Raw genomic sequence first — 11,523 nt, forward strand, 5'->3', positions numbered from 1 at the left:
GGAAGGGTGAAAAAAACCCCATCGAGGAGTGAAACAGAACATGAAATCGTAAACTCCCAAGCAGTGGGAAAAGCCCAGGGTTCTGACTATGTGGCTGTTGAAGAATAAGCCGATGACTTATAACACTCTTATTCGGTCTTTAAATAAAATTATTGGTGTTGCGCTTGCTCCAACCTTTAAGGATTTCTCTCGGTAGTTCTCAATGATCATAGCACACTCCTCGTATCTTGTAACAAGATAGATTGTGATAAATAATGTGGGTATGTAAATATCAATTCTTGAATGTTTATTACCTAAATTCTTTGTAAATAATTGTTTGAGATATTCAAACATGTTATACCATTGCAGATAACGAATCTATTATTAATTAATTTCGATATCCAAATCTATTATTATTTTTATTTATTTTAATTCATTTTTAGATATTCAGATTTGCTATACTGATAATGATATCTAAATTCATTATCTATCTTTAAATTTTTAAAAAGCAACCAATAGTATTAAAAAATTAACCCAAATCACAAGTAAAGCGTCGAACCATTAAAGAATCATAAAGTACACTAATCCAAACCATTAGACATACCCTGTACACCCAATCCTACATCTATCTTCAATGAGAATAATACTATTAGTATTAGGCTCTAATACAATCATGAATAAAATCACTCAAATTATAGTCAGCATGCAACAAAGCACTCTTAACAAATTTATGAGTCCCCCTATTAACTGTTCTATGAATCTAGTAAAGACATTTAATGATTCATATTCGAATAATATTAATTTTTCTTTTGTAATTAAGTATTAAATAATTAAATTAAGACATTTAATGAATGGGAATAATATTTAAGTTTTATATGAATGGTAAATTCAACTTCAGATTATCATTAAACTTGATGGCATGGCACCCATAACATTTGGATAAGGGTTTTAGACTATAAGAGAATATGGCACACGGCAGATGGCTTTCACACGTCATGGTTGATAAATGTGTATTAATTGGCTTCCAGTTCTATTGCCGATCGTCCACTCCAGTCATCGTCCATACCAAACACATTTTGATAAATCGTCTTACTCCAAAACAAGATAAATAAATAAATGATGACGAGTGATAAATGCAAGCCAACATTCAATATCATTAAATTATAAGTAAGTGTATGTTTTAATTATTCGTTACAAAACAATTATTAAAATATTTAAAATTTTTATTTAAGTTATTAAACTATTAAAATAATTGATATATAATTTTATTTAGTCACACTATCTACATTAATTAAAAACTCTTCATTTCCTTTTTCTACAATTCATCTTTTTTATAAAATAGATTTGACAATCATAAATTCACAGACAAGATTTAAACAATTTTCTTTTCTAATCCTTAAAATTAATCGTCGAGATAGATTTAAATTTAAACATTAATCGTCAAATAAATTTAGAATTTAAATTATGTTAACCAATCTACCATACCAATTATAAAATTATTAATTGAGCTCACTAATCAATTTTTTAAAAAATTAATAATCTAAATAAAAATTTTAAATAATTTAATTATTTAAATAAAAACTTTCAAATAATAATTTTAGTATGCTACAGCCCCAAAAAGAAAACCCAAAGGGACCAGCTGACACTTTAAAACAATTATTTCGTATATAAAATCATATCTTTAATATTATTGATTTTATCCGCCACCTCTGATTCTTATTCACAAACATTTTGAAGAGGGATGCTAAAAGGTTTCAACTCTTAAGTACATAAAATCCACTTCTTTTTAGGCAAAGTGCAGCTTTGTGTGTGTCTATCCAACGAAAGCAAGAAGATGGGTAAAGGAGGGAAATCTCACGAAGAAACCAAAAGTGGAGAAGATGAAAACATGGCTGCTTGGCTTGTGGGTCTCAACACCCTCAAGATTCAACCATTCAAGCTCCCTCCATTGGGTATGCCATCCAATCCATATCACCATCTATTTTTTACTCTGGGTTCTTTATGTTGGTTTCTATTTTTAGATTTTATAACACTTTCGCTCGCTTTCTTTCTTATTGACTAAATTTGCGATAAATATTTTGTGAAGGACCCCATGATGCCAGAGTTAGGATGAAGGCTGTTGGTATCTGTGGAAGTGATGTTCACTACCTAAAGGTATATCCTTTTCCCAGCAAGTTCTTTCTCTTCTTAATTCTAATATGGATTAATCAGATATTGTTCCTACTAAGATCTGCCCTTTCATGCTGAACTCTAACAAATGAATTAAAGACAGAATTTTGGTCTTCCTACAAGTACTTGGCTTGAGTATATTGCTTGGCCTCCTTTTACAAACAATAGTATGCAACAGTAGTTAGGATTGCTGCTTTTTCGATCCCTTACCTCCATTTCAATGCCAATCAAATAGTTAGTGATAAAAAGGAACCAGGATAATGGCTAAAATGATTTCTGTATTGTTTCTCTCATCTTTCCCATTAGTTTTATTTGTATTTCTTTTCTGTTTTTTATAGACAATGAGGTGTGCTGATTTTGTGGTGAAAGAACCAATGGTGATTGGGCATGAGTGTGCTGGAATCATAGAGGAGGTTGGGAGTGAAGTCAAGAATTTAGTGCCAGGAGACCGTGTGGCTTTGGAACCGGGGATCAGTTGCTGGCGATGTGATCTTTGCAAGGATGGTCGATACAATCTATGCCCTGAAATGAAGTTTTTTGCCACTCCACCAGTTCATGGTTCTCTTGCCCATCAGGTTAACCTTTAAACTGCATTTCAGCATAGGTTCTGGTTTACTTTTCGGTGCTTATTTTGCTACTAAAATAGCATGTTTATAGTACCCAATTACAATACCGATTAAGTGATGCTTATTAAATAAACTATCAATAGTGTGAAACTAAGAGTGCTGCATACTCATTACAGTGACTTAATATTTTCTTAGGGGACCTTGATACAAAAATCCTCAATTTTTATTTTCGAGGTTTATTAATGGGTGATTTTCAAGGTTCAGATTCAAAAGGCTTCCAGGATACAATTGTTATAGTTAACTCATTTAGTTGTTTCTGTTGTGGTCTCCATTGAATATAATGTTTGCTGTAGTTCTAAAAGCCATTTATTACATCTAAAATGATGCTTCATGTGAGACTTTAAGACATTAACAAGCTAAGACTTTCCATATTGTGTAGAGTATGAGAACCGAAAAAAAAGGAAGTGTTATAAAAGATATCTAACTATGCGATCTTCTTCAAAGCTAGCATAAAGGTGGGAGATCTGACCTACAGTCAAGTTGGTTTGAAGCTTCGGCTTCATGTCTGACATCATACTTGGCAGCTGTGATGAGAAGCTTATTGTGCATGTTGGTCATTTTCTTTTGCATTTTCCTTGTATTGGAAATAAATTTGATGGAATCAAATCTTTTGGGCTGCTGAGTTAATATATAAGTTGATTGTCAATGTAGGTTGTGCATCCTGCAGATTTGTGTTTCAAACTGCCAGACAATGTGAGCTTGGAAGAAGGGGCCATGTGCGAGCCCTTGAGTGTGGGGGTTCATGCTTGTCGCCGAGCTAATATCGGCCCTGAGACAAACGTGTTGGTTATGGGGGCGGGACCTATAGGTCTTGTTACAATGATGGCAGCTCGTGCTTTTGGGGCACCTAGGATCGTCATTGTAGATGTAGATGATAATCGCCTATCTGTTGCTAAGAATCTTGGTGCTGATGGGATTGTTAAAGTTTCAACTGATATGCAGGTTCATAACATCCTTGAAGTCCACTTTTGCTTTTCCTAGCTAAATATGCCAAGAAATTGAATCATTATTGTTTGCCACGAGGCTCTTTTACTCCATTGTCAGACTGTTAGAGAGTTTCATGTTTTCATTATATATTACAGGACGTAGCTGAAGAAGTTGAAAGAATATGTAAAGCAATGGGAGGAGGAGTGGATGTAAGCTTTGACTGTGCAGGCTTTAACAAAACAATGTCAACTGCTCTGAGTGCCACTCGTGCTGGTGGCAAGGTCTGCCTTGTGGGAATGGGCCATCATGAGATGACTGTTCCGCTTACTCCAGCTGCTACAAGGTACTTATTTTGATGATGCAGTGAAAATTTTGTTTTATGAAGCACTTGCTATATGCTTTGAACACCAATCATGGGTTGATGGTTTAAAATGCAGGGAGGTAGATGTGATCGGAATCTTCCGGTATAGGAATACATGGCCTTTGTGCATCGAGTTTCTAAGAAGTGGGAAGATTGATGTGAAGCCTCTGATAACCCACAGGTTTGGGTTTTCACAGAAAGAAGTGGAAGAAGCTTTTGAAACCAGTGCTGGTGGCGGCAGTGCCATTAAGGTCATGTTTAATCTGTGATTTCCAACAGCATAAAAAGAATAAGCGTTTATCAGCATCTAAGATTGCATGTTGTAATAAAATAATATCAGTGGATAGTATGTACACAGTGGACTTTGTTTTAAATCACTTGGAGGTATTTGATGCTCTTGCAATCCTTTTATGCTAGATATCTGTCTGAGTTTCTTGGCGTATAAGCCGCTGTGAAGTACTTTTACATTGTTTTTCAAAAGCACTTCTGACTCCAGAAGTACTTCTGAAAAGTAGAAACTAAAATTTTTAGCTTTTCCTCTCCTAAAAGTACTTTTAGTGCTTAATTATTTTTTCACTCTTTCAATAACGTAGTACTTTCCCTTTTTTCTTGATATTTAATTATAAATGTGTTAAAATCATTAATTAAAAATAAAAAATATTTTTAAAATACTAATTACAAATATTTAATAGCTATATTTAAATATTTAAAATATAGTTTATGTATTCTAATTAAATTTTATAAATAATTAATATTTATTGCTTAAAAATATTTAAAATTTATATTTTATTCATTAAAATATTAACAAGAAGTTATAATAATTATTTTATATTCTTATTAAAATATAATAATATTAATTAATTTAAATATTATTTAAATGCATATTTGTTACTTAATAATATGTTTAAAATAGATATTTTATTTCTTAAAAGTACTTTTTGACAGCAATACTAAACATTTAAATTTTAAACTAAACTTTTGAAAAGCACTTTCTAAAAGTATTTTTAAACTTTTCAAAAGACTTTTTAAAAGTACTTTTAACAGTACTCTTCAAAAATATTGTCATACTAACCTTATTTTCACTGGAAACTACAAGTTTCTTTAGGAAAAAAGTGCAATTCAAAAGATGAGGCAGTGGACATCCGGGATTCATCTTTTGCCTAGGGAATATTAAGAAAAATAACAAAAGTTTTGCTTTTATCAATCAAACTTAAATCTGTCGATCCATTTTGAAATATTACATAATATATAAAAATTTAAGAATATCTGATTAAAATATACAAAATAACTAAAATGCTATAGACCTTTTATAAACATTAAAAAATAGTTAAAATAAGTAGAAAAAGTTATAAAATTAAAAAAGAGGGATGTTTCGATAAATTCATCAAGGCAGATGGATTGTAACTAAATCCAGAACCCAAAAATTTCCTAACCAGAATTTCACAAGGAAAAAAAAAATCAAAATCCTTAGAATTTGAATTGTTTTCATGGCTTGATACTAATGTCTTAATATTTTGTTCTACAACGCAGGGAACGATTAAGTTAATTTTGATTTTCATTTTCACTTAAAAGAACACGATGAAGCAGAAGTAGTATAAAAAGAAAAATAAAAAGATGAAGCAGAAGACATCCAACAATTTTATTTTATTATACAGAGTTTTGCTTCTCCCATTTGTTTACAAGTAAAAGAATTGCTGAGGCAATTTAATAAACTCAACGCCAACAATCATCAGCTGATTTCCATAGAAAAAGGCAGGGACATATATGAGATGTAATGTAATGTAGCTTCATCCCCTACAACTTCAATACAGTGACTGCTAGACATTTATGAGCGTTCTATTGGCACACACTTAAGGTGAAGGGCTTGGTTGGTTGGTGCTATTAAACATTCCACCACCACCCCATAATTGTTTTCTCTAACTCAAGTAATTTCTCCCGCAAACTTAAAAAAAAACCTACAAATGACCCCTCACCGGATGGATGACAAGAAATAAAATGATCAACACCAAAAATACATTATCGATTGATTAATATGTTATCCGTTGCTGCAACACATCAGGGCTTGGGAACCGCTTCTGCCCACTTCCACACTCTAAAACCAGTTCCATCTCCAGTGAAAAACAGCCCCCCAGGGCCTACCTCTATCGCACGAATCTCCTGCTTTGCAAATATTTTACCCTTCTCCGAGAACCTTCAATCACAAGGATAGCAAATTCATATACCCCCAATAGGTGAAACAACAAATAGATTTGTACTAAGATCAAAGGCCAAGTCTCTGTTAACTTACGAGGGCAGATCATAGAGCCGGACAGAATTGTCGTTGCATGAACACATCAATACAGGCTTGGATTCTGAGTCAGGCATTCCACGAAGGTTCAGCAAGCCCTAAAAAGGAGTAGGAAACAGTTCAAAAACTTCACAAGAGCCTAAGAAAATAATAATAAAAGATAAATCTCAAAATTATACATGAACTTTGATTTAATGTGCAATTGTATACATGAACTTTAATTTGGTGCAATTATTCAATTGAAACTCTAATTGTGGTTCAAATATATACTTGAAACTTCAATTTTAATCTAATTATACATATTTAAAGAAATAAATACATCAAATTATTTTATATTGGATAAATATAATTATTTATGTATGCAATATATAAACATAAAATGATGTTATATTAATAATTGTGTTAATAATTTACAAGAATTGGATCAAATCAAAATTTCATGTATATAATTGCACATTAAAACATAGTTCATGTATAGTTTTGAGATTTAATAATAATAATAAAGACCATTGCTGATCTAATCTCCTCTACCTTCAGTCTTTACTTCTCCCATTGTGTCCCCAAACCCCTTCCCATTTACAGCTAATTTCATTAAATCAAAATGCAGCATGCATATGTAGTAATGAAACAACATACATGTTCTTCTTTGTGAGAGTATGTTACTTCCAAGTTTCCACTCTCAGTAGCTACCCACACCTGCACAAAAAAAGATAACCCAAACATCTTTAATATCAGGAAAACAGGATAACAAAATAGAAAGGATTAAGAATAAACCATAAAATAGCACTAACCTTTATTGTTTGGTCCAGTGAACAAGATAAAAGAAATTGTTCCCAGCAAAGCAAGGACATCACAACATTAGTGTGCTCTGTCAAAGTCTGTAGACACTGCAAAGTTTCTAGACTCCAGGCCTGAAAGAAAACAACTTATATGTTAGCAAAAATGATAATTTTCTGAAAGAAAAAAAACGAAAATAACGGACTAAAGCAAAAATGATAATTTCTAAACCAGGATGACTAAAATACTTTTACCTTTATAGAATGGTCCATGGAACCAGAGTACAGTCTATTAGCCCCAACAACTAATGATACAACTGCGAGGGTGTGACCCTTAAGTGATGCTGCTGGTTCAAAGTTGTTGGTGACGGCATTAAATTTCCATGCTAAAATAGTACCATCCTGCAATAAACAGATACTGTTCCCTGAGGATCCGGACTGGAATGCTAGAGAAATAGAGAGATGGTAGTAAATGATATAAGTATTGACATATAAATGACCCAGAGTGAGACTCATCCTACACAAACTCCAATTCCTCCTCAAATCTATGGCTCTTTCAGAGAAAACTCATTTCACATACAAGAGCTATTTCAAGGTAAGTAGCAATTTTATGAGATGATGACTGTCAGACAACCAAAACGGGAAAATTGGCTCAACTAGTGAGGTTTTTTTTTTTTTTTTTGCAAAATACTATGGCAGAAGCCAAAACAGAAAAAACATGATGATGAAAACATGACTGACCATACACAGAACATGGAATTTAAATGAAAAGAAATTTTAAAAAATATACTAATATTTAGAACATTACCTGTGTACCAGCAAAGAGCAAATCGTTACCCACAACCATAGTATAAACTTGCCCAACAGGTCCACTAAGACTGAGCTCTTGATTAGTTTGGGTGTTCCATGCCTGCAAAATGATTGTCATCGAGTAAAAAATTAGGAAATCATCATTCTTCTGACTTCAAAAGAGAAAACATAATAAAGAAGAAACAATTGCTAGAGAATTTGCCTTGAATCTTACCTTGACAACATTAGGTATGCCAACAAACAGCCAAGGACCTTCACTGATCATGCAACCAACTTCACCACCAAGATTAATCACACCCATACACTACATAAAAGGCCACAGGGAATATCAGCCAAAAACATAATAATTAAGAGGATTTACTTAAACAAAAACTGCCAACAAACACTACAACAAGAAGACTACTGAAAGCAACTTCCAGCTAAAAGTGACTCTCGTTTTACTTTCACAGTACAAAGAAATAGAAGGTACTCTTCGTGATCCTTGGGTATTTAGCAACAAAGAAACATAAATAGTCTGTCTTTAAGTATCTTATTATTCACATGGACACTTTTAAAAAGTAATTCAGCTAGGTACCTTTTCTTTGATAATTTGATCACACAGGACAGGATAAAATAAAATAAAAAAAATCTCAGAACAGTTTCAAGGAGATTCCTGTTCTTGGAAATTGATTAAAGTCTCATGAATAATCAAAGTTTGAAGACAAACATAAATTTCCCATTTTTTCATTCTAAGAAGCAGAAGACTAACTAAAACTGCCAGAGAGAGAGAATCACACCAGACCAGTGTTGGTATCCCAAGCCCTCACAGTCTCATCTTTACTCCCTGTATAGAGCTTATCCATACCTGCCGGTAATGCAATTCCGGTAACAACCTGCGCAGAAAACAATCCCATCATCATACACTGCTAAGAATATGTTATGTGCCTAACAACATGATAAAGACTTGAATCCCTCATCCAAAGTATGCGATGTTATGCTTTCCCACCCTAACACTTAGTTTTTCTGTGTGGTTCCCCACAGGTTTATTATATCTACTGGCATCAGAGTCATTCACCATAAGTATTTGTGGCAATCGTGAGGCTTGATTCCACATGGAAAGCATGTTATTTTCTAGTGAGATTCATATGAATGCAGGCTCTACCCACCTAATAGCTAGCTTTTGCAGTGAGGTACTTCAAAAGTTCATACCAAAATTAACAGCATAAAAGAAAAAGAGAAGGCAATTACACTTACTTTCTGGTGTCCATCAAGGTGATTCAACAAGGTAAAGCATTCCCCTAAACTCCAGGAATGTAAAAACCTACACTTGTCTCCGTAATTACAGTTCCCCTGGACCCAATAATTACACACTTTCTCCGTTTTCCGAACCACCTTATTAGCCCCCATTCTCCCCCAACTATTGTTATGATTATTATTGAAGTTGGGGCCTCGTCGTAGGGCCGGACCCGAAAACCCAGAATCATCGGCGAAACGTTTGGGGGCACCGGATCCATTAGCGGTAGCGGCGGCGGGGCCAGAAGGATGAGGCAGTTCACGGTGCAAGAAAGGGCATGGGAAACGGGAGCACTTACCGGCCCTCCAATGATAACAAACTTTCTGGTTTTTTGAGGAGTCCGGTGCGGCAGCTGAAGAACCTCCGAGTCGGTTAAAAACGCGCCTGTTGCCGCCGTCTAAATCCATAATCCCCAATTTTTGTATCGGTAACAGAAGATGGATGGAAGAAGCTTAGGATTAAGCGTCTGGGAATTCTTGGAGTGAAAGAATCCGATCATGAAAGAGACCGCTGAAACCCTAAATCAATCAAAAATCGGTCGCCCTTTTTCTTCTTATTGATTATGCAATAATACAAAAAAAATAATTTCTTCAAAAACAGAAAAAGGAGGTGGATGGTTGAGTGCTGCGGTGACCGTTGCCGCTGGAGAGAAGGGGGAGAATGGCTGGGAAAGGAAAACTAGACAAGATCGCGTCAGCTTTACGTTAAATAAATCGGTAAGTGAAAGATTATATAATCCATCTACTCCTTAAATTGTTTTTGGGCCAAAAAGCATCTTGAGTAAAAACTAAAACTTTTTAGTTCTGATTTTAATTAAAAGAAATTTGCAAAGCTTTTTTTTTCTTCGGAAGTCCTTTCAGAAAGCTTAAAAACATAGTGTTTGTTAAAACAATATTCATATTAATATGGTACTTCGAATTGTTGGCTAAATTATAAAAATAATCATTTTATTTAATTCATATTATATTTTAATTATTTATATTTAAAATATTATATTTTAGTTATTTACATTATCATTTTATTATGAAGTAGTCACCCTGTTTTAAGTTTCGTTACCTCCCTAACAGAAATCCTATATGACAGTTCAAATGAATTTTAAATGTCAATTTAAATGTTCAAATGGGATGAGAACAATTTTTTTAGTCAAAATGGAAAAGAAAACTGAAAGAAAAAAGATACAAATGGTTTTTCTTTTCCAATTCAAGGTGTAATTAATTTAAAAACTTGAATTAATTAAATTTATTTAATTAAAAACCTATTCTCATCCCAGTTAGACATCTAAGTTGACATTTAAAACTCATTTGGATTGCCAGGTAGGATTGCATTAGGGAGGTAACGAAGTTTAACGGCTGTAACACCCAAAAACTCTTACTTTTGATTTTGTTTAATTATGAAAATTGTGTATTTGCTTTAATGGTTAAGCGTTCTGGGTATGTTTGGGAGGTCTTAAGTTCAAGCCTTGTCTTGGGAAATTTTTGGCATTTTTCTAAATAAAGCCTTAACCTTGTTCAGTAGGCTTTTATTTAATTGGTTATGAGTTTATAACAGAATGGGCCTGCTAGTCTGATGATTAAGCTGTATGTTGGTTTATTGAAGGTCTGGAGTTTGAATCCAAGGCCAATTTGGGCCATGTGGGCCACACGGGCAGGCCACATGGGCGTGTAAACCCATTTTTACTGAAATGACTGTTAAGGTTGCACAGGTCGCCCAAGTTGACTGTGAACCTTCCATAGGGTCGGTAAGCACTACTTAGACCCTTATCTGTGTGAAATTGGCTATGTGAATTATATACTGAGCATGTTGTATATATAAGCATGTGACAGCCTTAAAACGACCCTAGTCGGAATGTGGTTTCGGGACCACAAAACCGAGGCATAAAAATAATTTAATATTTATTTTATTGCCTATAATATGTGCTAACTCATGTGTGACATTTTTTATGTTTGATTTAGAGTTATAAATGTGAATTTCACTAGAAAGGACCTAGTAGAAAACTTTGAAAATATGATGGGGAAATGTGTGATGACTAATTAAAGCATGCATGCAAAACAATGGCCTTGCATGTCAAATATCCCTCTTTTATAGGAGGTGGCCGGCCATGACAAGGGAGGATGGGCAAAACATGTCATAGACATGTTTTGTTGGTGCATTAGGGAGAAACATTAAACTAAGGGGTATGGGTAATAAAAAAATGAAAAAAAAATGTGTGTGAAGGCTTCTCCCTTCCCTATTGCCGTGTATTGAAGAAAAGAAAAGAAAAAATTTGCTCATCCATTTCATTCTCTCTTGACCGAAAATACTAAAGAGGAAGGAAG

General features: G+C 33.8%; 2 protein-coding genes across 2 annotated transcripts; one reads left to right on the forward strand and one right to left on the reverse strand.

Moving 5' to 3' along the window:
* Nucleotides 1-1,633: 1,633 nt before the first annotated feature.
* LOC108454113 (sorbitol dehydrogenase) lies at nt 1,634-4,507 on the forward strand. The gene is made up of 6 exons (XM_017752437.2): nt 1,634-1,931; nt 2,066-2,133; nt 2,487-2,723; nt 3,426-3,716; nt 3,857-4,044; nt 4,139-4,507. The coding sequence occupies exons 1-6, from the start codon at nt 1,814-1,816 to the stop codon at nt 4,329-4,331; spliced, it is 1,095 nt and encodes a 364-aa protein (XP_017607926.1). The 5' UTR covers nt 1,634-1,813; the 3' UTR covers nt 4,332-4,507.
* A 1,170-nt stretch (nt 4,508-5,677) lies between these two features.
* Nucleotides 5,678-10,093, reverse strand: LOC108457522 (zinc finger CCCH domain-containing protein 48-like). Its single transcript, XM_017756642.2, has 9 exons — nt 9,169-10,093; nt 8,712-8,807; nt 8,150-8,239; nt 7,934-8,035; nt 7,381-7,527; nt 7,141-7,260; nt 6,986-7,045; nt 6,350-6,447; nt 5,678-6,253 (listed from the first exon to the last, which is right to left on the reverse strand). The coding sequence occupies exons 1-9, from the start codon at nt 9,613-9,615 to the stop codon at nt 6,118-6,120; spliced, it is 1,296 nt and encodes a 431-aa protein (XP_017612131.1). The 5' UTR covers nt 9,616-10,093; the 3' UTR covers nt 5,678-6,117.
* Nucleotides 10,094-11,523: the final 1,430 nt, after the last annotated feature.

The sequence above is a fragment of the Gossypium arboreum genome, chromosome 9, assembly GCF_025698485.1.
Source record: "Gossypium arboreum isolate Shixiya-1 chromosome 9, ASM2569848v2, whole genome shotgun sequence".
Classification (NCBI taxonomy): Eukaryota; Viridiplantae; Streptophyta; class Magnoliopsida; order Malvales; family Malvaceae; genus Gossypium; species Gossypium arboreum.